A 25,975-nucleotide genomic window follows, 5' to 3' on the forward strand; every position below is an offset into this window, starting at 1 on the left:
CGGACTACTTAATGTATTATTTTTTAGTAACTTAGGGGATCCTCCAGGTCTGTCTATTACTGATTTCTAGTGAAATTCTTCTGTAATCAGAGGTAACTGCGGGCAATCCTTTTAAGTCTGAGTCATGCTATAGCCCATAAGGTTTATCTTCATGAATGTCCTATGAGTTGTTAGAAAATGTGTATTTTGGTTTTTTGTTAAACAGAATGTATTTTCATTCAGTGGAACACAGGTGTTTCTATGGGTTCTGCCGTTTGGTTTTTGGTCAGAGATGGTCATAATATATAGTTTATTCGAATATATCCATTTATCTTAATAAGTGAAATATATTCTAAGGTTACATTTTCAAGTTTGATCACTGCACTTCAGTACTACTCTTTTCAAAGTTGTTTTTAAGTTTGCACAGACACGAAAGATCTCATGCCCCTTTCCACCATACTGTAAAACATGCTGGTCTTTTATTTTCTCTTCCTATTAAGGCCGGGCCTGAGTCTGAATGTAGATAATGCACACTGCTGACACAAAAAGTAACATAGGCTACAAGAGTACAGATCTTGGAGTCAAACAGGTCTGTGTAAAAATCCTCCCTCTGTTACCACGTATGTGTTTACAGGCACGTGGCTTTATCTTTTAAGGCTTTTTTTAAAAACTAATTTTTTTTTTTTGGTTTTCTGAGGCAAGGTCTTCCTTTGTAGTTCAGGCTGGCCTTGAACTCACTATATAGCCCAGGCTGGACTTGAACCTGCAGCGATCCTCCTGCCTCAGCCTCCCAAGTGCTGGGATTACAGGCGTGTGCCACCCCCGCCCCCCGCTTTTAAAAACTAATTTTGATAATGATAGCAAAACACTTTTATACAGCACAAATAACATGGCGGCAGTACTGTTATTAGTTACATGATTTGTAGCATTCTGAAAAGGATCCACATGTATTTTGCTTTTTAATATTTGTCACATTCCCTAAATCCCTTTACTGGCCACTTATCTATATGTATCAAGCACTGTCCTCTTTGAGCTGTATACTATAGTCATTACAGCATGGATACCTCCTAAGAAGGGTGGTTTATTTTTATTTCCTAACAAATTACTTATTGGATAGCTAATTTTACTGGTAGCAAATCAGGCAATAGGATGATAATGAGCATCTAGGAATGTGGGACCCCAGAATGGGGAGTGGATACTAATAAAGATGCCTAATAGGATTGGTTCTACCATTCTGGTGGGAGGGGGCAAATCCACCATCCTTGAATGCCTGTGCAATACAGCACAAAGATCAGCAACAGGACAACACTCAGAAACAAATTCTCAACAAATCATAACAGTAAGGCAACAGTGAAAGTAATAATTTATTATGTCTATTGAGCCTAGTACGTCATAAGACCTAAAGAAGAAAATCATTACTGGAATCATTTAACATGTCTTCTGAGTTAAGAAGCAAAACAAATAAAGCACAGCTGAGCTCTGTAAACATGCAAATTACATTTTCACTCAACAAGCATTTGTTGTACCAACTAGTGCTAGGCACTCTACCAGGCGGTGGGCACGTGAGTGACTATGCCAGACGCGGTGCCTTTTCCTAGTTGGGAAGGGACGTAAGTAACCTAGAGGACTCAGGATGAGAAAGGGGCAGTGAGCTATGGGTATACAGGAGAAAGGCATCTGACCCTGGGCGGCCCTGAGGACCTCAGGACCAACAGCCACTGAGGGGCAAGGGTTTCAGGGGGGAAGGAGGAACAACCTCTGCAGAGGACTTCAGCTGTCACTCTGACCTCTCCAGAAACACTCAGCCACACTGTGAAAACTCACAATCGCATTGTAATGTCTGAACACTTAAGGTTACCCAAACTCGGCTCAAGATGAGTTAAGTGCAGGATGACAGTGTAATATCCCATTTCGAACAGAGTTTTACAAAGAAGATCTTGATAATGATTAAAGGAATGACAGCAAGTCAGGCTTGTTGATGCATTTTATTGTGAGATGGGGGAATCTGGTAAAAAACTAGAAAATGACCATGGTGTAACAAGGAACTTAAAAATGAGTCAGATTGGTAACTTACATACATGAATACAGGAACAAATTGGCACAAAATGTTAAACATTGTTCCCAACACTGTCTATATAAGGTAATTCTAATTTGGCTTGCTAAGGAAATGAGAGTTTTATGGTTAGGCTAATCTCTTAATAAAACTGCAGAGCATCATGCTATTAGTCACACAGTGAATTTCAAAATTTAAGAGTTTTATATTAAAAACTGGGAAAAGGTAAAATGACTTGATTGTAGTTGTAAAACTAATACATTCCCATTTAAATTCTGTTCTACAGTCCAAGGCAAGTATAAATGTTAACATAACACTGTTAAATCAAATCTCAATGCAAGAGAACCAATTGCATCTCTACTTTAAATCTTATCAACTTTCCAAATTTTCATACTAAAATATATTATTGTATTAATACAAACTACAGTATTATACACTACACTGTGTAATAAATAAAGAAATATAAAAATAAGACACATAAATATAAAAGTTTTCTAAAACTAAAAGTACAATGTCAGTAAGAAGGGTATTAATACTGCCAGGTTTGAAGACATACAGTACAAAAATGTTGCACAGATCTATAAACTAAAAGAAAATAATACTGATAGGTAAAAATCAGCTAATGTTGTTAATAAGTTGGGTCCATAATAACTAACATTTGGAAACTGTTATGAGCCAAATAATAATGGCATGTCCATGACTGAAATGCAAATACATGGATAAAGCAGATTAGAAAATTTCCCTTTAGTTTCTGTAGAGAAATTCTGAAAGTCAATTAACACAAAATGAATATTGAAGAATTAAAGGATGAAATGTCCCAGTGTTTTAGTTTCTCTGACAGAGTCAGTGGTTTTCAATTTGGGAATTTTGACAGGACAAATCAACAAATGCTAGTTATTGTAGGCCACACACTGAATGAAGGCAGGTTAGAGCCTTAAAAATACTGAGAAATGGCACTTACAGCACACAGGTCTTGCTTAAGGCCAAAGGAGATACAAAGCTTCATATCATATCCTTCATATTCGTTACCACATACTCAAACACAATCACAAACACTGATTCTGACGACGCTGCTGTCCTTACCAGTATCAACACTGTTAGTCCCTGCAATCAGAACTCAATGACAATCTTTTGAACTCCATTTAAAATCACATGAGTTAGAAACTTCAGTTCTTCTATCAGCTGCTTTCTTTCTTTTTCTTTTTTTCTTTTTTGGTACCGGGGATCAAACTCGGGACCTTGCACTTGCGAGGCAGGTGGCAGAACCACTGAGCTACTTCCCCGGCACTCAGCTGCTTTCTTAAGGCTAACAATACACTTTAAATGATAATATGCTCTACTATGACATCTAAATATTAGAAATGACTACCTTCTAGACTGAATTTATAAAAGGTAGTAGCATGGTTCGGAGCTGCATTATACTTCTCTTGAAGGGAATTCTGTAGTGCAGAAGTTCTCACATTTTAAAAAACATAATAAAATACTGAAGCGGATTTAGCTTTAGCTTTAAACATATGTTTACCAATAAAAAATTATAAAATTTCTTCCAATTGTACAGCATAAGAATAAACCAACATAAGTGATAATACTGATAAAACGAAACAATGCCAGATGCTTGTCTAATTATCAGTTTCCTGTAACCTATTAAATCATTACTTTCTGAGTCATTAAAGTTTTCTAATCTGCTTCATGTTACAAACTTGTTCCTAACTTTGAAAACTGCATGAAAAATTACTAGGTCTGTGATTCAGGCACACCCGGAATTTTTTTTGTGAGTGTTTTTTTTTGTTTTTTTGTATTTTGTGTTTTTTTTTTTTTTTTTTTTGTAGTTTTTACTTTACACAGTAGTGAACAGGAATCACAGTATACAGGTTACTGTGCTTCCATGAAAAGCATGGATAATATAGAACAGACTTCATTACCAATTAGGATTTATTTTCTTTCTAGAAAAACTATTAGGCTTCATTTGTTTTTTCTTCAGACACTTGCTCACTATTCTTGCTTACTTTTTGTTCTAAGCTGCTCCCTTGACTTACAGCTCCGTCACCCTTCACTGGACCTTCAGTGTTTGTTTCTGCTCCCTCATTCTCCGCCTCTTCCACCTCTTCTTCATCTACTTCTTCCTCCTCTTCCTCCTCTTCCTCATCCCCCTGTGGTTTTTCACATTCCTTTTCTTCCTGCAATTCTTCTATCTCTCTATCTTCCTCCTCCTCTTCCTCCTTCTCACTGTCTTCATCCTCTTCCCTTGTCAAACTCTCTCTCCCATCTGAGTCGACCTGGGAGGGAGACGCCCTCGCACTGGCATGCTCGTTCGTCAGGACTTCTGGGCCTGCTTCTTCCTGCTCTGTGCTGTCTCTTTCCTCTGCTTCTCTTTTGCAGTAGGAGTAGCGATGATTCATGTGTTGAGAATAAGATCCAGAGTGTGAGAAGCGCTTTCCACACTTGTCACATTGATAGGGCTTTTCTCCAGAATGTAATCGCATGTGTTCAATCAAGTGATGTTTGTGTTTAAATGCCTTTTTACAGATTCCACACTCATGAGGTCTTTTACCTGTAAGATAAGAACACAGCTATGAAATAAAATGATGATATGAGGTATATAAAGTTCTTCTAAGTGCTGGGGGGCTCTTGGATTGTGGAAAGCATAGGGTTACAATGACACCTACTGTAATATGATAACACAGTTTGTTATCTATACAAGGAAATTCAGTGTTCTATAATCTGCTTTGTAGGTGAGAAGGTCAATGGGAACTATGACATTGAAGTGCCAGACATACGTGCATCATGCCAATAAGCTGGAACACAAAAGCTCTGATGAGATATGTGGCAGTGTACACAGTAGAGGTAAGGAGGGAATAGAGATGTTCCTCAACCTGGTTTTTCATTATTGCCCTTAAGGACCCTTTTAGACATTTTTTCAGACACATTCTTTCCCCAGCCTCTAACAAAGTTTTAATGTCTTTTCTATGGTTTATATATGACAAAACTCATACATCTAGAGTTTACGTACTGAGGTCCTTAAGAAAACCACAAACTATTATAGTATCTAAGTTTTGTCCCCCCGGAAGAAACTAGTGTTGATCCTTGAGGGCAATTTGGTTTCTACTGAGAAATGCCTGGGCTGGACAATTGCTGCTGCCCAGACATGAAAACAACGAACAACAACTGAATTATAATCAAGACTGGTAATGTGCAACTTCAGTGCTATCAAGCAGTAACACTAACAAATGCAGAAATGATTTAATTTTATTTTATGGATAGTGTATTTTCCATTTTGCTATTTGCTAATATTTAACTCTTGCCCAAAGCAGAAGGGTATTTTCTAATATTCCTTAGGTCTCAATGAAAACAACTGGAGGAATGTATCATAAGGGACTTGTTTTGAGAGGCAGGGCTTGCTCTCATGCACTGGTTTTTAACTCCAAGAACTGGCTGTATCTTTGAATCTATAGATAAAATAGTTCTTTGTATGTCTTCTGGCTAAAGCAAATGAATTAATGTAGCTGATAAGAACATCAGAGATAAATATGGATACTGTAGCTAGAATGACTGGCAGGGGAGGGAAGAGTAGATGTGGACTGAAGAGCTCATGACACATCCAGCCCTTTCTGCATAACCTGTGTTAGAAACAGTGGTGTGCTATGACTGGCTAGGTGTCTGCTGCTGATTATCAGGGATTCTGCAGGATGACTGAAAGCTGATTTGAGCTTGAAATCAGCCACATTGGGAGTATTCAGGCCACATAAACCTGCAAACACTATACAACAGGCTTCCTCCATCAGTTGTTACAGTGCACCCGTACTGCACTGGATAGGTGCAATCAGGCTGGCAAATGTCTTCTGTAGAAGCCAGACAGTGAATATTTTAGAGTATGCTGGCCAAATGGCCTCGGTAATAACTACTCAGGTTCTGCCAATGCAGAGCACCAACAAAGTGGCCACAGACAACAAACAACGAATGGGCAAGGCTGTGTTCTAATACCACTTTATTTAGAGGATGCCGAAATATTATTTCTTAAATAGTTTTCATGTATCATTATGTTCATCTTTTTCAAGCATTAAAAACTGTTCTTAGCCCAAGGGCCCAGGAAAACAGGCAGAGGCCTACAATAGGTCTCTGGGTCACAGTTTGCCAATCTCCGCATTAGCCTAAGAAATGTGTAGTTTGTGCTACACTTGATCTTAGCCACAAGGCCGAGAAGCGAGAAAAGTGTATATTTTGTGGAGGAATGAAAGAATCTGAGTTAGAAGAGATCTTAGAATTATCTAGTGTAACCTCTAGGCAGAAGTTTGTTCCACAATACAAAAGATCTGTTTGAAACCTCTAAGTGACAAAGAGCCTTTAAAGTATAGATCTGACACGACTCTCAAAAGTCTCGTGTGTTCAAAGGTGGGGCTTTGGGAAGAGACTGGATCGTGGGGGAGCTACAGCATCAGTGGATTAGGCCACTGAGAGTTCACAACTGACGTGCTGTCAGGTGGTGAGGCCTCTTCAGCAGCTGGGTCGCTGGGGGTGTCACCAGGAAGGGTCTATTGTTACGCTGGCTCCTTCTCTGTTTGCTTCCTAGATGTCCTGGGTGAGCAGCTTTCCTCTGCCAGGCCCTTCCACCAGGATGCTTCTGCCTTGGAGCCAGCTGACCAGGGACTGAACCCTCTGAAACCATGAGCCAAAATAAACCTCTCCTGCTTTCAGTTGTAGGAGTTAGGTATTTCGTCTCAGTGACAGATAGGTGACTAATACAGAGCCCGTGACCTGACAGGACAGAAAGCTGTATGCCTTTGAAGCAGCTTTTTCTTTTATGAAGCAAGATCCTGTCTCCTATAGCTTCCTCCAACTGGCCCCTTATTTTTATTGATAGGTACTATATTCTTACTAATATAGTATAAGCTTCAATAAATGCATGTGGACAGAATAAATCCTGTGCCAGTTTAAATAATTAAGCCACTGAAGGACTATAAAAAGCAACCCCCTCCCACAAAAGGGCACAGAGCTTAAATAAGAGATTTAGTTTTTAATTTAGCATTTCATCGTATCACATCAAATCATATCACAGGCACTTTGAAAAAGGACCTGTGTTCACTGACCTACCTGTGTGTTCATATTTGTGTCTCAATAATGAGCTACTCTTCTGGAATATCTTATCACACAAGTCACAAGCATACATTCCATTTTCTGTCTTCCGCATTTTCTTTTTAGGTGGTGTAGAATCAGAGTCATTCTGATCTTCCACATTGGATACTCCTTCTGAGCTAGTGTCTTGCCTTTCATCCTTTTAGGGAAAAAAGACTTCAAATTAAAATTAAATTTCAAATTAAAAGATAATTAAGAAATGTAAACAAAGTAGAGGTTAAAACTTTGATTTATACATCCAACCACCTGACCACAACAAGTACATGGCTCATCACTGCACACACCTCCAGAGGTGGGGGCCAGATCGCAGTGGGGCTGATAAAGTGTAGTACAGATGAAATAGCCAAAGCTATAGTGAACATATGCTCCATTGGTAAAGAAAGAGGGACACCAGAAAGAATGAATGTAAATTGTGTAGCAACAAAATTTACTTGGTTTATGATAAATCTGCAGAAAGTTTTAACCTAAGAGTTTGCTAATTAATCACTAATTTCTAACTGCATTATTTACCTTTTTCATTCTAGATTTCACTATACAAAAACTAAGATTGTTTTTTAAAAGTGGTCTTTAAAGTATACTTTCTGGACCTTCTAAAGTCCCTGAGCCAGGCCTATGGTTTGAGCAGCAGCACAAGAGGGTCCACGTGGTTGAACAGCAGCACTTGTCAGAACAAACCTTTAGTGGCAGTAGAATGAAATATCAGGCAGTCTCAGGAAAATAATTTGGCAGGAGGTTCAACTGTAGATAGAACATTGCCTGGAGCCCCTTACAGAATTAGGACAGCTCAGTTCTTTGGGCCCTTTTCTTGAGTCTTCTGTTCTATTGGCTCTAAACTTATAAATTTCCTACAAATTCCAAGTTCCCCAGATCTCTTCTGGCTTTTTCAGGCAGGAGAGATGCAGTCATTTATTGGGGTCATTTGTGTGCTTGCATGGATGCTGAAGGAACTCTGCTTTTCTTGCATTTGATCTAGTCACATGATTATGTGGAAGTTAAAAGTGGTTCTTTTTTTTAAATTCAAAAGTGTGCAAAGTGTTCCATACACTGAAAATTAAGATGAATTCACTGGTTGTGTGAAAGTTTTTTTTTCCAAGCGTTATTAAAATTTCAGAGAAATCACTCAGTAGCTACATTAGGGGAAAATAAAAGCAACAAATACATATGTGAATAGGATACTGATATTACAGTTGGTACCTATTATAACAAGTATTTGCTTTAAAGATCAAATATTAATTTCTTGTATTCATTTCATCCAATCAGAAAATGATGGGGGAAAAAGTAAGTAATAAGATACGAAGGTTAGTGACGTGAAAAAATCCTAGACAATGAGAAAAAATAGCTACACAACACAGCTGTATCTGAAATGATCTTGGAGTTTTGGAGAAAGTTACAGGAGCCGGGGATGTAGCTCAGTGGTGCCGCCCTTGCCTCGAAAGCACAAGGTTCTGAGTTTGATCCCGGTACCAAAGAAAGTTAAAGAGGAATTCATTGCCATGTTTCCTCATATATTAATTATAATTAAAAATTGTTTATTCACAGCTTATAAAAGGATTGATAAATTAACTAGTTGAGTTGTATATATACTTCTTATTTAATTAAAGTCTTTTCTTTTTCTGGAGCCAGGGATCGAACTCAGGACCTTGTGCTTGCGAGGCAAGCACAGTTCCACTGAACTAAATCCCTGGCTCTCATCAAAGCCTTTTATAAATGGAGGTGTTGGTACAAAAAAGTGGTAGCTGAATCTGAACCAGTGTGAACTTGTAAAGGGGAATATATTTTCATTTGTTAATGATCATAATCAGGGAAGAAACTGTTATTAATTTGGGGAAATTTATATAAGAAATCCAATTAATGAGTTTCTTTTCTCTTTTGTTTCTAATTTCAAATAGGTATTTATGAAACAGATCTTTTTACAGCAGAGTAACACATTAAACTTTAGTTGATGCTAATACCTTGAAGATGTCACAAAAGCCAAAGCAAACATTCATCTATTCCTTTAATTTTTTATTCCCTTTAAATACAACAGTTTCTAACAACCTAGCTGACCCTACAGTGACTGAGAATTTTTTAATTTAAAAAATGTAACTGAAAGGAGTCCAGGTAGCATTTTAGGAAGGGATAGGGATATTCCTACCTGATTTCCGTTTGGCTGGATCACTTTCAAGGGTGCTTCCTGGACTGCAGGGCTGACTGTAGCTGAGTACGTGTAAGCCACCTGGGGAATCAGAATGGTCTGCTTATTGGCAGCAAGCGCTCGTAAGCATGGAACACTGTTCTGGTCAGCAATGGCCACAATTGTGGGTAACTGGGCAGTGACTGTAGGTATAGCAATATTTATAGGGTTGGCACTTGGTGGGATTACATTTACAACTGGTTCTGAGTCTGTAACACAACTGTCCTTTTGTGGCTCCTTTTTTGCACAAGACAAGTTCAAGGGTTCTTCTTGGACAGAATAAACACTGTTCTGGTAAACACTAGTGATAGTTGGCCTTTCCAATAATTCTCCCTGTTGCTTTGGTAGTGAAAGATCCAGAGGCTCCACTTGTGGCTCTTCTTGCGCACCCTCTGCTGCGTACGGATAGCCCTGTGTGTTTCTGGCTGAGGAAAGGTTCAGAGGTGATGGGGGCGGTGTACTACTTCTGGAGCCACTCCTGCCTGAGCCCACTGGGGGGACTGGAGAGCGAGCTGTCTTCAGAGGGCTCTGTAGAGTTGTTTTGCTGTCCTGGGGTGGTTCTTCTGGATCTGCAGATTGTGGCTGGTCATCGTTCTTTGCAGGGATATTTACTTTGTCTGGTTCAGGAGAAGATGGTTCAGAGGACTGCACTGAAATCTGTCCTGCTTGCATCTTTTCAAACCACTTTTTAACTACATCCAGTGGTAGGTTTACAGAATCAGCAATTTTTGAGAGCTCTTCTGCACTTGGTTGTGCATTCAAAGCGTAATAGGCTTTTAGGAGAGACAAGAGGTTCTTTAAAGGTGGTTGACTGGGAGACAAACTGCCATCTCCAGTACCTGACGAGACAGAGGACTCGGACTTCTCAGCTTCTGGGGCAGGGAGTGGAGGGGGCTGGGCAGGCTGCTTTACGTCATAGTGCTTTAACTCTGGAAGTGCATTAAGGTCTCCTGGACAGTCATCACACAGAAGACAAGTGCTGTCATTCACTCCCCCTTCAAAGCTCTTGTCCTTCTCAGATTTAACAGTAAGATCTTCTGGTAACTTTTCACTTTTGCAACTGTTTGTGGGGACTGGGTTTTCTTTTTTTAAATTCTGCGGAACAACTTGAAGTTGGCTAGGTTGCTCAAGACTGTAGTTAATGATAATTTTGGTTGTTCCATCTTGATCAACTAAAGGAAGACTGATGGCTGAAATAACAGAATGGCCGCCTTGTTGTATGGATGAAGCACTGATTGTTTCTTGTTCTTTGGATGCAAGACTGGCTTGGTTATTCTCCAAAACTTGTCTTATCACATTACCGTCTACTGCCACTTTGAGTACATTCTGGATGTCACTTAAATTGATGCTTATGGGAGACACCAGGCCAACTGTTGGCAGGACAACAGCTTGCACCACGCCCTGAGGAGAACTGGCTGCCTGCAATGGGCCACCACCACTAAAAACCCCATTTTGTAAAGGGGTCGAGCAGTTGATTCCTGAAGCAACCACTATGGGCTTGAACTCATAATCCACAGGTTCAGTTTTAATCTGGTTTACAGAGAGTTGCTCTTGAAGGGGTCTATTCTCTAGTTTTTGCCGTATCTGTGGCCGTGTGGGACTCCCTGGGGATGCCGAGAGAGGCGGCGAGGAACACTGCGCGGTCTTGAGTCCTGTTCTTGGTCTCCCGTTCACAGGCAGCAAGCTGATACACTTCTTACTGCTTATGTGTGAGCTATAGGAACCAGAGTGAGAAAAACGTTTCTTGCAGTTTGGGCATTCATATGGCTTCTCTCCTAAACAAAGAACCATAGTCACTGAATTATTATGCATAAATTTTATGTATCTATATTTTACCTAAAATAAGCAATATAATTTTAAAAAAGCAAGGTTACTGTGTATGCCTGTGATACAATTTTATTTAGAATCATCATTTTAAAACTCAGAAATGGCAAACATTACAAACACCAGTAAAATCTTAGTTGAACTACATGCCCTAACCAAACAATCTTCTCAGCGCAGGCATGTGACAGTTCTCCCAACCTTTGTAACTTCAAATAATTCTCAAATATCAAGATTTAATCTTACTCTTGAATATTTTTTTCTTATTCTATTTCATCACCCTACATAATTTTCAATATTTCACACTACTCAACCATCTGTAGGATAAAGTTAAATTATGGAAAGAAAAGTAGCTACAATCCCCCATGATTTAACAGTGAATATCTATCCTTGACTGATAAAAATGCTCTGCCCATATCCGTATGGTTTCATTGAAAAAAAAAAACAAACCTTTCCTGCATGGAGAAAAACTGTAACATAAGGTATTGCTATAATCGTGGACTCATTAAGCTGGAATGTCTATTATACCTCCAGACAGCTAGCTACTAGATAGGTTCTAATAGATACTTTCTAGTAGATATGGAAATTTTTAGATACGGAATTTTACTTTCCCTGACAACTGGGCACGGTGGGTAACATACAATATTTATATGAACTGGCAAGAAAAACATGATGTCAAAGAAACATCTTGTTTGTGAAGGCTCCCCAGGGGGACAGGCCATTTGTTCTCCTTGACCATCAGAGATAGTTTGGCAATTTAGAGAAGTACTGAGCTAAATGAAATATTTTTATATAAGCCTATTTTTTTTCATTTTAGTTAAAATTTATAGTTAAGCTTCATTACATTTACAATTTATAGATTACAGACTATCAGCTCCAATAAGGTGGGGACCTCTGGATCTTGTTTGCTATCTATCCCTTGCACTTATCACAATACAGGTTAAAAAGATGCTTATTAAACCTTTTTAGAGGAATGATGGCTAGTTGTAGAATTATGAAATGTGGTACTGATTTGCCTACTCAGTAGTATAATAAAGCTCTTTCTTTCTAAGAATTAGAATGGAATCAGTGAGAAAGTGAATGTAAGTGCTATTAATGTAAGTTCCATGTTGTAAAGTTTTAAAACGAGTTATTTTCTCAGAAGCAGGAATATTTGAAGAATGGATGTAGAAAAGGATCTAAGAAGCCTTCTAGTAAGATTATTTTCCAACAGAAGATTCACTTTATATCATCTTTGACATGAATTAGTCTGGTGTAACCTCAGTAACAGGGGGTTAACTGCTCAGGACAGCTCTATGGAAGTGTGTCTTGCTTGGTCTGCAAGGATCATGGATTTGGGTTCAAAATTTGGCTCTGTCATATACCATTTTCTTAACCTATGCAAGCCTCAGTGTTTTGGTGTGCAAATGAAGACATTCTCACTGGGTTTTTCTAAGGAGTTGTATGAGATTATATAGCAAACTCATAGTATGCTCTAAACAAATGTTAGTGATCTTTAAAAAAGCATTCATTCAAACATTCCTTGAAGGACATGGTTTTCAGAACTCCACCTTCTTGTTAACCCATCTCTGGGTTTATCAGTATCAATTTATCAATATCTTTGCAATGAAATGCCTGGACTAGGATTCAATACTCAAAATGCCATCAGATAAAAGTGCCCAATGGAGATAAAACAAGGGATATGTCCTAGTGTATCTCTTTTAATATTTTTAACTACTTAGTAACATTTTAGATGAGATACATGAGTATCTTCCCAGAGATGATAGGAAGATAAACATTCATAATGTAGACTATTTTATCTTTACAAACAGGGAGATCAAGAATAATGGGAAAGGCGGGAGTCAGGATGCCACCATCAGAGCCCCAGCTTTGCCATGTACTAGCTGAGTGAACCCAGCTAAGTTAATTGAACTCTTTAAGTCTCCATTTTTTGCACAGTAGGCAAATAATATAAACTGCCTCATAGGGCTTTTTGAGGACTATTGATGTCAGTGTAATAAAGAACTAGTAAGTGGCTATAAATAAATATTTAATAAATTCTAGCTATCTTTATTCTGCTTGTTTGGAGTTACCTTGATATTTTATCATTGCAAGTAAGAAAGTTTACAGAATAATCATTCAAAAGCCAAAGTTATTATGTTAGAAAACTGTTTATAATCTCAGAACTGTATGATTTATACCTTACGCCCATCATGTAATTTACCCAGTTTAAGGTTTGCAACTAGTTTAGTCTGGAGGTTGTATCAGTAAGCTTCACTACTCAAAGTTAGATATAACATGAATATTGAGGGCTTTTAAATAGCTGGGGTGGGTATTTGGTTGCATCAGATGTAAATATTTTCCAGGCTAAATTTACTAAAGCTATGGAACAAAAAGTTATTTCCTGAGGAGGATCCTTGCCCATGTGCAGATGGCTCTCCTGTTTCATCTCTGAGTGGAGGTGTGGTGGCTTCTTTATCATAGCTTAGCTCCTACATGCAGAGTTCACATGACTGTGAACACACTTGATTCTGCACAGGCTCATTATCATGGTTTTATGGGTTTCCGAACAGAGCAATTACTCAGCCAATTTTAGGGAATGCCAGTTTGGATCCTGATCCTCCACACCTTTTAAAAGCCCATCTGAGAAAAAAAAAATAATTACAGAAGTTTCCTAAAGGGTGTGCAGTTCAGTCACTAGTTGTTCTGCACAGTCCACTATTAATTAATATTTTGTAAAATATATGAAAATGTCCCAGCAGTGTATTGGTATAATAGTTTTAAAGTGCTTAATTTCAATTCTGTTTTCTTAAAGAACCAGTAACACAGGGTTTGCAGCCTGGCACCATTCCTGGGCTGACTCTTGAGGTAGCCCTGCTTGAAAATCTTCCCTTGGCATAAACCAGACTATCAGAGAACTGTAGGCTTGCAGTGTTTAAGTGGCCACCCTGGAGAAATGCTTTTTCTAAATTGTACTTTGATAAAATATTGTTGACCTCTATTAAAAATATGATTTAAAGAAGAGAATGCTATGAAATTCTCTGCTGAAGGATGTCCGAAATTATACTTTGCTCTTTCTCCTTCTTTTTTTTTTTTGGTACCGGGGATCGAACTCGGGTCCTTGCGCTTGCACAGCACTGAGCTAAATCCCTGGCCCTCCTCTTTCTTCTTGATGATGCTACAAAGACCAACTTTTCTGTAGACTTGGTATCTCAAAGAATAGTCTTAATTTTTCTTACATCATTCTGAATCAATTTTACTTGCTGTATTAAAGGTATACAAGCCTCATATTGGATAATTTCAAGAATAAGATGTAAGCAGACAATTAATGGAAAGTGGAGAGTTTGTGTTCCATGCTCTGGCCTAAATCTGCATCAGCTGTTCAGTAGTGGTACACTGTTAGCTCATATTAGGGTCTTGGCCACTCAAATTTACTACTTGATTGAGACTGATTTTTGAATACCGATGCAGGATTTTGCAATTGAGTTTCAACTTCTTATTCCTAGACCACTATTGCAATCCTTGGTATAATCTGTGCTTCTCAGGTTTCTATCATCTAAAATCTGATAAATCCTACATACAGCTATAACATAAATCTTACCCTAAGTTTTATTTTTCTTCCTTTACCTTAATTGAAACACTTTTAAAACTCTCTTGAATTAGCTCTATCTCTGTTAACAACTTCAATAATATTTAGCAAAAGGTAGGTGATTATGATATTTCATTTGTGATGAAAACTGGTCCACAGCACAGGAACTGAGAAACAGGACACTCTGGCAGGCTGCACAACAACCTCTGCTTTTCAGAATCATTGATCAATGGGTGAAAACAAATACTTTTTAGTAGTCTTGGTTTGAATATGTCCAAGTGGTAACTCCAGCGTGCTTATCACAGGGAGTTCACCTCAGTGAGCAATACAGTAAACCCTTGAGAAGCGCAATTCCAAAGTATACCACAGATGCTGCCAATCACCACTCACAAAGCCAGCCAACAGTTCTTTTGGGAGGAGGATATCTGTGAAATGTAAATGTCAATACAATAGTTTCCACAAAGTAATAAGCAATGTATAAACATCTTTGTTTTCTCATTCACTGGTTAATAATTTTTTTCATTAAAATCATTTATATCTGAAATAGTGTATCAAAATTGATCAGGAGATGAAGAGATTACAGTGTGCAATTTAGGAAGCTATAAGCTTTAAGTAGAATCTTGAAAGAAATGCAAACATAGCCTTCATTGTTTATCACGTTTCTATATCATACTATCACTATCATATATATCCATTTTATAATTATTTAGAAAATGACATGGACTAGCAAGGTGAAGATGATGGGAACATATCTTTCTTCCAAATGCACATTAGTGTTGTGGTTCTCTCCACCCTCATGCTGCCCTTGCTTACTGATTCAGTATCACTTCTCTCTGATTTTCTTGAGTTTCATTTCTCCTTTTCTCATGTAAAGGCTACCTTCACCTCCTTATTCCCTTCTGCATATTTCACCTCTACACAAAGGAGACAATGAAAATAACATTCATAATAAAGCTGAAGTGATTTAGTTTATACCTGTTAAACATGCTATATTATCTTCTGATTAGGAAATCTGGAATGTCATATCAATCTGATATACTTTAGTCAAAGTTTAAGATGCTAATAAAATTTATAAACAGCAAATTTCTCCATATTGTTTTTTGAAGCAAAACATTTATTGATACATTTTAGATCATCCATATTGGTCTTTACCCTAAAAGAAAAGCAAGTAGTTTTTGATTATGTCTGTAAATCATATTATGTAGTAATTACCACAGATGTTATGATATTCAGGACAGAGAAAGAAAACAAGTATTTACCACTGTGAATTCTTAAGTGCTCTTTTAGGTGGTGTTTGTATTTGAAAGCTTTTCCGCATTCAGTGCACTTGAATTTACGATTACCCCCAGACTGCGCCACATGTCTCTGTAAGAAAGAATTGTTTTATTTTTAAAGCAAAAGAACATTTAAGTTCTGTAGACATAAAGAACATTCGCCTGTTAAAAATGTTTTCAGTGAGTTTGAGGATTGTTTTGGTTTTTAAAGGCCTCTAACTCTAGCAGTCATAAAACTATAACATTTGAATTATCCACCCCCACAAAAGATGGTGATAGTGAGAATTCTGACACAGAAAGATCTCCCCTTTATAATTTAAATTTATTAAGCAGTATAGCATTAAGTAAAAAGTAATATACACTTTTTGAGGAACTAGAGATTATCCTGTCTAAACTCTAATTTAAAGATAAAGAAATGAAGTCCAAGAATAATCTATCTAAAGCAGTTACTCAGTAGAAGAAGGTCCTGAACAGAAGAAAGGGCTGAGCTTTTCCACTACTATATGTTATCTCTTAACATACTTGGTATTTCCAAAATCTACTTTAATGATTTAAAAAAATACTTCCATGTTTTGAGTCAAATGTGGACTTTTTTATAACAGCTTTCAACTTGATTTATCAAAGTCTTATTTTTATATCTTTCAAATATATTGTGCACACACTAATTAGTCACGAGAGCTCTTCTTGAATTGCACTGTATTAAACCCCTGCTTAGGAATCTAAAACGTCCCCACTGGCCCTGAATAAAGACCCTGAGTCTAGGGTTTCCAACAGTGTCGCCCTGAGTTGCCACGACTGTTCTTCGGCACTTCTCCATAAGAAGCCCACGCCTCAGCCAGTCAGTGATTTGCAGTCTTTTGCACACACATGGCTCCTCTCTACTTCCTTGCTGTGCTGTGCACTGTCTTCTGCTCCCTGGGTCTATCTGCCCTTCATTCTATTAAGACCCTGGCTACCCTTCAACAGGATACTCAAGCACCACTTGTTTCACGGCACCCCAGCTGGAATTTTCCTTCCTGTCTTTTTACAGGAAGAAAAGAGAATGAATATTTATTATGTATCAAGCCCCGTGTTGCCCAAACTCATGGCTCAAGGTACCAAACATACGGGGACAACTCTCAAGTGTGTTTTCTGACCTCTCTCCTCCCAGACTCACAGGCCCAATCAGGCACCTGAAACTTAACATGTAGCACCCCAGCCAGTTTCTCTTTAGTGTGTATCTTTCCGGAATAGCACCCTCATTTATTTCTTTACTGCTTAGGTGTTGAACTTTGCAACTGTCCTCTTTTCTAACCAATCCATCAGCAAGCCATCTGGACATGGATTGAATCCAACATTCTTCACTGTCATGTCTGCCATACAACCTGTGGTCTGGACTACAGCAAGACACTGTAAATGGTCTCCTTGCTTCCATTCTTGTCTCTCTCTTGACCTATTCTCCAACAATGTTTCCTTAAAAAATTTAAAAATCCAACATCCTTCAAAGCCTTCCCCATTACCTGTTAGAATAACATATATGTAGAAGAAGCCTATACAGAGCCTTCTAGCATGTGGCTGCAGGACCTCTCTGGTCTGTCTTTCCCCTTCATCCTCACTGGCCTCTGGCTGTTCCTGGGACATGCCAGGCAGGTGTCTACTCAAGGCTTCTTAGTTTCAGTCTATTCCCTCTGACTGTAAAGCCCACCCCCAGTATTCTACAACTTTTCCATTTCATGCTGGGCTCGGTTCAGATGTCCCACTTTCTAGGTCTCTGTAAGAGCTGGCGGCTTTCATCACTTTCTATCTTCCTTCTCTTCTTTTTCTTCACACTACCTGTTTTTCATTTCTTTGTTTTATATCAGCCACTAATGTGTGGTGCTTTGGTCAGGACTTTGTCTTTTCCATGCTTGTTTCTTTATCTTAGAACAGGGTGTGATACCTAATAGAAACACATATATTTGTTGAAAGAATAAATTAATAAGACAAAGATGTGCTTATGCTTTAGTCACAGTGTCAGCTTCAGTGGTCAGCAAGACAGACATTCTACCCTTTGGCTTGCTGTCTTTCCATCTCATCGTTCCCATGGCCTACCTCTCAGTTACATTTCCTCATTACTGGTTCCCATATTTATCATAGCTCCTTCCTGTCTTCTCTGACTTGAAGTTTATATGAGGTGTGTTTATATTAAAAAATTGTATTACAGCAAAAATGACTACACCTTGCCATTAGTCCCCCTCGCTTCAAATACACTGATCCCATCATTCTTGTCACTTTCTGCAGCAGCTCTGGAAGTGCTCTTTTGTATGTGTCTTTATAGTTGTCCTGTCCTGGCTGCCCGGCTGTCCTGAATTGATTCATATATTTACCTTTTATGGTCATTTAGACTGTGCAGAAGAACCGGAAGTCACACGGTGCCAGATCTGGTGAATAAATTGAATGAACACATACTATAATGTTTTTATGAGCCTGCCTTTCAGTTGGATGGTACTTGGCAGAAACATTAACTGAATATTTGATTACACCTAATAAAGACACTCACAGAAAAGACTTCCAGAATTCCTTCAGAACCTGTCATGAACTATGAGATGTGTGTTTGAAGAGAGGGGGATCACAGTGTTTTCCTACTAAGACAAATTTTTAAAATTTAACATTCATCATATTTTTGGTCATTGCTTGTATATAAAACCTACTTTGTACCCACCAAAAAAATTATCACAGTGTGTGGCCTTCATGATCATCAGAGATTTCAGTTCTTTAAAATACTGGCATCTTCTCCTCTCACTATGGGTCCTTTCCTTTGACAAGGCCCCAGGGGTAGTGAGGATGTGGTGACAGCCTGCAGGAGCGTCTGCCTGCCAGGCCTCGTGAGCATGTCTACACTGTGGTCATGCAGGACACACAACAATGCAATGCACGTGGGAAGGAGATGGCATTTGTCCCAGTGGTCCCTCCTCTGCGTCAGCTTCTTCTCTTGGTCTCTCCCTTGTCAAGGGCTCTGTCAGGGACTTACCCACTACACTATGTTTGGAAATCGTGGTCCTACTCTCCTGTCACTCTCATCCCCACCATCTTGTTCTTTCGTGAGTGTTGTGCCAAAGTCCCGAGGCAACAGGCTGCCTGTTCATTCTTTTTTCTGTTTGGTTTAGTCAGCCTCCTTAGCAAGGGGTCTAACTGGCTTTCTGTAGGATATGTGACTAATATGAGGTCCTTACACAGGGCTTACACAGTTTGCATTCCTACAAACTCAATGTATTGGTATTCATAACTCGCTGACAGAGAGACTGGACCTGTGCCCAACCCCAACACACACCCTGTGTGACTGAGTAAATCGATATTAATTTGTTGATAACTGATAGTTATCAGGAACTTATAAAAAAGGACAGCTGCTAAACTTCATCTTTTTTTTTTTTTTTTTTTTGGTGTCAGGGATCAAACTCAGGACCCTCTGACTGAGAGGGTGGCCGGCAGAACCGTTGAGCTAAATCCCCAGTCTAAACTTCTTTATCATAATATAGAGTTAAGAATTTAAGTGTAACTTAATAGTTACAAAATACTCTTGGTTTATACTTCTAGGAAATGGGGCATAGAATAAACCATTTGAAAACTGATTCCAAACTGGATTCTTAAAGAAGGCAACTTCCCTCACAATAGGAAAAGGAAAACTACAGTAGCTTACACTGAGCCTAAATAAAGCAGTCACTGGTTCAAAGAAAACTGTATTAAAAAAAATGTCTTCTCAATTTGGTTAGTACTAAGTCTTGTGACTTATGTAACCAGTGTTTGTTTTCTCACACCGAACATTTTAATAGAATGCAATTTGAAATCTTTTAAATTTGGAGTAATATCTATTAAGAGATAAGCAAAATAAAAAAAATGGAAAGGACCTTACCAGAAAAAGAAAAAATTTCATCACTTTCATTTCTCATTTTCATAAGACTGCAGATAAGACAGTGTCTACCACATCCTTTTAGCTCTTAGGTATACTAAAATCCTTGCCTTTAAGAGTTGAATTTCCAAAATTTGGAGGCAGTGAACTCCTGGTCATTTCACTTACTTGATCTCTTCCTGACTTATGTGATGTCATGTGACGTTCAAGTTGGGTTCTGTATGCAAAGGTGTAACTGCACAGGGAGCAACTGAAGTTATCTTCATTCTTCTCATGGCGATATTTAATGTGTTCTTTCAGAGAGGTAAAGCGCTTATACCCTCTATCACAGTACGGGCAGGTGAGTAACTGAGAAAATGCATCTGGTGTTCCTGTAAAAGAGATTATACATTATAAACTCAAAACAATCAGAAACTGTTACCAAAGTTAACACTAAATCCCTATGCTAGGTGCCAGATATTGTGCTACTCACTTTATATTTGATGCTCAAAACAGTACAATGATACTCATTTCCATTTGTCAAAGGAGAAAACATGAGGCTCAGAAAGGTTAAATAACCTAAAAAGTCACACAGTCAGTGAACAATGAAGTCACATTCAAACACAGGATGACCTTCAAGTCCTCTAACTTTTTCACTAAATCAAAGTTCTTCCCTTCTGAATATGGTTAACTGGACAAGGCAACAAAAACAAAGCCAGGGTGCAGGTTACATTTGCAAATGTATAGTAAAGGAGGAACTATACAATAGAATCTTTCTATTGGTAACAGTTGTTATCATCATTTAATATTCATCTTATGAACATGAAAATGTACTACACAGAGGATGTTTCTGAGTTTCCCTTCCAATTAGATGTGGCCACATGACTGACTTCAGCCCAAAAAGAAAGTGTGTGTGTTGGGGGTGAGCAATGGTGAAGGGGCCAGACTTGGGTCTGCCCATAAGGGCCTCCTGGACAGGACTCTTTCCCCTACCAACACAGTGACAAACTTTCTACATACTTTTTTCTGTATATATGTAACTTTCTGAAAACAAAGATATCTCCAAATGCTCCATAAACATATACAGTATTCCTCTATTAAGAGTTCAAGCCTGTACAAATTAAATGTCTTGCTCAAACACCATTCTGCCAGTCACAGAATGAATGCCTGAGCTCCAAACAGCTACTCAAATATATCGAAACATGCAACAAATATATCAATAAAATGAAACACCCAAAGCTCCAAAATTTATGACGGTATCTTTTGTTACTAGCTAGGCAAGGCAAACTGAACCAGACGGCTCTCCATTGACCATCGTATTTGGGGAGGAAATCATGTCAAATTTTGTGGAGTATGCATTTCCTCTTCACATAGGCCAGTGGGAAGTCAACACTGGCCTCTCCAGTTTACTGATTTAGGCTGTTACAACGGCGAAACCCAGAGACTGCCGTGGTGCGGGGCTTCACTAGTGACACTTCAATGTCATGAGATTCCTTTAATCAAAATGCCCCTCCTCCAGTGTCATGGAGCTGCCTGCTCTCATTTTGTTCTATTTTCTTCTTTGTCTTTATGATTAATCCATGTAATTAATAAAACATTAATAATTTGGTTAAATGACAGGTTGCTCATGATAGTTTAACAGCAAGTTAGTTTCATCAATCAGTATCTACTAAATTTTCCTACATATGTAAGATATGAATTCATTCTTTTGAATCACTAGTATAAAACAATAAAAAGTGAAACCGAATATTTGGAATAAACATAGAATGAGCAGGTTTAAAAGGCAAGTGAAGGTTTTTATTTGAAAAATATAAAAATTTATTAAAATTCATAGTGCAGTAATTAAGGTTTGCTGTGTAGAGGAAATGTTTCTTTTTAGATTGACTCTAAGAAACTTAGACCCATAAATATTTTTTACAACAAAATTCTTAAATTTTTATATTCTAGATTTCTTTTGTTATACAGTATAATATACTTAATATAAAACTTCTGAAAAGTCCCTTGTGTTTGTTCCCTACTGATTCAGAATTTTTGATTATTCAACCTGCTGGAGTCAGTCTGCCTATATACAGCTTATGAGGATAACATGCAAGGAGGCATGTTTAATCTATTGCAAATTTAAAAATTAAGAGCTTCTGAAGACAATTACTTTTTAAATGAACAGTTACTGGTGAAAATATCTACACTGGAATACATTACTAGTCTTCTATAAAATTACACTATAAACCTGAAAGTGGTAAATACCTAAATTAGCAACATATTCTATAATTCAGATGTTGTAATAATTCAGAATAGTTAGCTCTGATTCTTGTGTGTTGCTTTTCTATGAGACTTTACTGAGTTGATGCACAAAGACTAACTTTATAAGGCTCACCCTTATCAGATGTATGTAACAGAACCCGGCTTTACGTTTCACTGCTTCCCTTCGGGAAGGCCTCTGGGAAGCTGTTATAAATTTTACATATGTATACCCATATATTTTAAAATTTTCTATTTTCCTCTCATTTTTATTATAATCTACTCCTTCTGGTGAAATGGTGATATATTTAAGAGAAACAACCACTATGAAATGAAAGCAGGTATATTAGGGATTTACAGCATTACAATGACAATAATGATGAACTTTCAAACATGCAAACCGATCAACAGAACACTAGTGATTCAGCTGACCTGCCATGACCCAAGGGGCAATAATCTACATTCTTTAAAAATGAACCTGTTTGGCACACTAGACAAAACAGGTCTAGATTTGGTTTTGGAAAATCCTATGCATTCTATAATGAAATGTTTGTGTTCTTTTTCATGGTTGCTTCCTTATTTAGTGATCAAAGTATGTTATTTACATGTATGAATATGCCAAAATAACCCACTGTTCTGTATAGTTAATATGTACTACTAATAGAGTTGACTTTGTCATGGACTCTATTTTGTATTTTATATAGTATTTCTCAATTTCTTCAAAAATTTCAGTTGATTATTTGAACATTAAGCTAAATCTATCTAGCACCAAGGAATCCTGAAAAAATAAGCCAGATTTAGGATATTAGTAATTCACAAATTTTTAAACATTTTAAGTACCTTACTAGTCTTGGTATAGATCTTACATAAAATTTCTTACTGGAACATGCTATTTTCAACTGTTTATCATGCTTCAAGGGGGCAGAATAACCTTTTTTTCTGAAGTTCTCAAAACATTTTTATTGTATTTATACACCAAGTGGTCACCATCAGAGTAGACTAAAGCAGATACAGGAAAACTATTTTTTCCAAACTAGTATACTTTGAACCAGACAACCATGTTTTGCTTGCCAAGGGAATTGTGAAAAACGGGGAGGGAGACAGGAAAAGAGAAAGAACTGTTAAGGTGTGGTTACCATTTTCATCATGACCACTGGCTTCTGGTGTACCCTGCCTCTGGTCCTCTTCAGGTGCCTCAGGATAAATGACAGCTGTGTCTTGTTGTTGCAAGAACTCTTCAACATTAGGATCATGGTTTTGCTCATTTTCTGCATCTGAGTCACATTCATCATCTTTTACTGAAAGAAATGAATTCCTTATAAATGGCAATTTTACCAAGTTGTTACAACATTTTTCTAAATAAGAAATTATCTTGAGAAAATACAAAATCATTTTTGAAATTGCAGAAAATATCTACTGAAGAGTAAAATGAATTTTATTCATTTTTTTGCAATCTATTAAGAAGTGCTCTTGCTTTTGGGGGAGGAGGGGTGGTACTGGGGATTGTGCCTGGGGCCTCTGCACTGAGCTTCACCTCTAATTATTTTATTTTATATTTTAATTTTTTATTTTGAGACAGGGGCCAGTGAACTGCTAAGTTGCCCAGCCTGGGCTTGAACTTGTGATTCTGCCTCAGCCTCACAGGGTGCTGGGATTCTAGGCCTGTGCCACTATGCCAAGCTCCTTTTGCTTTATAGATTTAAAATGTTATAAATGTTGGAAATTCCCACATTATCCTTTTTAATTATTATGATTATGCTTCTATTCCATGTGTCTGATAGATAAAATACAAAGTAATATGGTTGACTGAAATAATTATTCTTCTCTTAATGATAAAGCAAAGAAAAAAGAAAATGGTTCTCAAAGATCACATTCTTAGCAACCTATCAAAATATTATTTAAAGTTGTACTTTAAATCTGAATCATTCCCATGTGAACCAGTCTTTCAGTTGTTACGTGACTTCTCAGAAAATAACTTTAAATGATGTGTAGTTAGACTTCTAACAAAAAGATACCAAAATCACATAAATAAAAGTTGGTTTTCACTTCCTTTAGACTTTCTATACAAACAAGGCTATTCTTTCTCTATTTCTGCCTCGATGAGTGTCTAACCATGGGATTAAGGCCGGTATGTTTTTCTTGAGTTAGAAGGGGCTAGAGATAACAGATAACCCAATGTTTTTACTGTGGAAGGGCTGCCCAGTGAGCTGCCACATCCCTAAAGCAGTGCTGCTGCACTGTGGTTTCCCCATCTCCTCCACTGCCTCTAGGAGACGGTTGGCTACAAGCCGTGTTAACTGTAACAGGTGAACATGACTCCCAAGTGTCTCATGGCTGACTTCCTCACAGGCTTGAGACTGAACTGTCTCTAAATTAGTAAAATGGCACTTCCTGGTAGACTGAAACTGGGCCAAATTAAAATGGTGACATATGGGCAACTTTCTGTTTGACAGTTACTAAAACAATCTTGCTAAATCTCCTACACAGTAGTATAACGCAATTCCTCAGATGGCTGCTGTTTAAAATCTGAGAGTAACATTGGTTCATAAAGATTTCACCTTTTTAGTAACGCTTCTAAGCTATCATAGGCTGAAAAATGTATTATTATTATTTTTTTGGAACCAGGGATTGAACTTGGGTCCTTGCGCTTGCACAGCAGGCAGTGAAACCACTGAGCTAAATCCCTGGCCCCCGAAAAATGTATTTTTTAACTCATGCCAATAGTTATTAAATTGAACTGGGGTTACTGACTCTAGAAGTACATGAAGACTTTGAGAGGAGAGCTGCTAACCTCTGGTTTTAGGGACTCAATTCCCAGATCCTCAACTTCCATGTATACTTTTGGTGGCTTGAAGGTTCTTCTCTCTAGTCTCCCTTTTATATGGTATTCTTTGCTCTTGTTTTCTTAGGAAAAATACAGAAAGGCATATCCCTCCATTCATTTACTATATTAATTTGGTATACTGCCAGAGCGTGGAAGAAGAAAAGTTTAAAACAGTGACTGGGGAAAGTCTTCCTTATTGACCACTATAGGTCTTCCAGTCTTTCCTATTTACAAGCATTTCTATTAGGTGGAAAGCATGGCAACTGAAATGGGAGTAGTTTATTCCTAACTGGCAAGCTGAAATCAACTATATAATAATACGGACAAAAGTGAGGAAAATTTTCTTTAATGACCTCATGTGCTGTGCACCTCCCATTATTAAACAGCTCATTGCTCTTCAGGAGAATGATGAAAGGAAAGAAGAATGTATTGAAACATCATTCTAGGATCTATCATTAGCTGGAAAAATAAGCACTGTTGAATAGCTAACATAGTATATGTCAATGGCATTGAGTCTGCTCACTGCAAATTCAGTCTTTCAAATTAAACTAGATAGAACTCATGAATAAAATTTATATTTCATGTGATTTTTTATAGATTCCATATATTGTATTAAACAATTTTAATCAAAGTTTTATAAAAATTTTTTAAATTTAGTGATTTTCATCTTATAAAATGTTAATATTTTCTACATGAGTAACATATATGAAATATAGACATATATATACATGCACACACATATATGTGTGAGTAGCTTAACATACATATATATGTTAAGCTGCTGGAATAATGAGTTTTAAAATAGCATATACTTTTCAGAAATACATAATCTATTTCATACATGATACAATATTTGCTTCTTCAGTAGGTTATATATAAGGTTATCTGTGTAGTAACTGATTCCAAATACACACATTTGCAAAGATCTTTGCTTCACTACTGAGTAATTTGTTTTCATAAAATTTATTTACATTTTATATGTTTTAAATTTATAAGTTAGATATTACTCATTTCCTATTGAAGACATTTTAATAAAATTCCTTAAAATGTATACTAACAGCTTTATTTGAC

At 37.5% G+C, this 25,975-nt stretch overlaps 1 protein-coding gene and 1 long non-coding RNA gene across 27 annotated transcripts in view; one reads left to right on the plus strand and one right to left on the minus strand.

The window, feature by feature from the left end:
* The window catches only part of LOC147829150 (uncharacterized), a 53,760-nt gene extending 38,072 nt beyond the window's left edge, over positions 1 to 15,688 (plus strand). Inside the window, exons 2-3 of the long non-coding RNA XR_015449571.1 lie at positions 4,765 to 4,876; positions 6,600 to 15,688. This is a non-coding gene — a long non-coding RNA (uncharacterized LOC147829150). The remainder of the gene's footprint in view (positions 1 to 4,764; positions 4,877 to 6,599) is intronic.
* Zeb1 (zinc finger E-box binding homeobox 1) overlaps positions 1,946 to 25,975 on the minus strand; it is a 200,398-nt gene continuing 176,368 nt past the window's right edge. For all 26 annotated transcript variants that reach the window (XM_087207023.1, XM_087207007.1, XM_087207002.1 and 23 more), the window contains 6 exons: positions 23,217 to 23,378; positions 20,032 to 20,234; positions 15,984 to 16,089; positions 9,297 to 11,110; positions 7,121 to 7,301; positions 1,946 to 4,583 (listed from right to left, as the gene is read on the minus strand). In XM_087207023.1, coding sequence (XP_087063149.1) covers positions 3,988 to 4,583; positions 7,121 to 7,301; positions 9,297 to 11,110; positions 15,984 to 16,089; positions 20,032 to 20,061 — 2,727 coding nt within the window. In that variant the 5' untranslated portion in view covers positions 20,062 to 20,234; positions 23,217 to 23,378 and the 3' untranslated portion in view covers positions 1,946 to 3,987. The remainder of the gene's footprint in view (positions 4,584 to 7,120; positions 7,302 to 9,296; positions 11,111 to 15,983; positions 16,090 to 20,031; positions 20,235 to 23,216; positions 23,379 to 25,975) is intronic.

Source organism: Heterocephalus glaber, unplaced genomic scaffold (assembly GCF_053883595.1).
Source record: "Heterocephalus glaber isolate CG9 unplaced genomic scaffold, H.glaber_assembly_v1.0 deba00000738, whole genome shotgun sequence".
NCBI classification, from domain to species: domain Eukaryota; kingdom Metazoa; phylum Chordata; class Mammalia; order Rodentia; family Bathyergidae; genus Heterocephalus; species Heterocephalus glaber.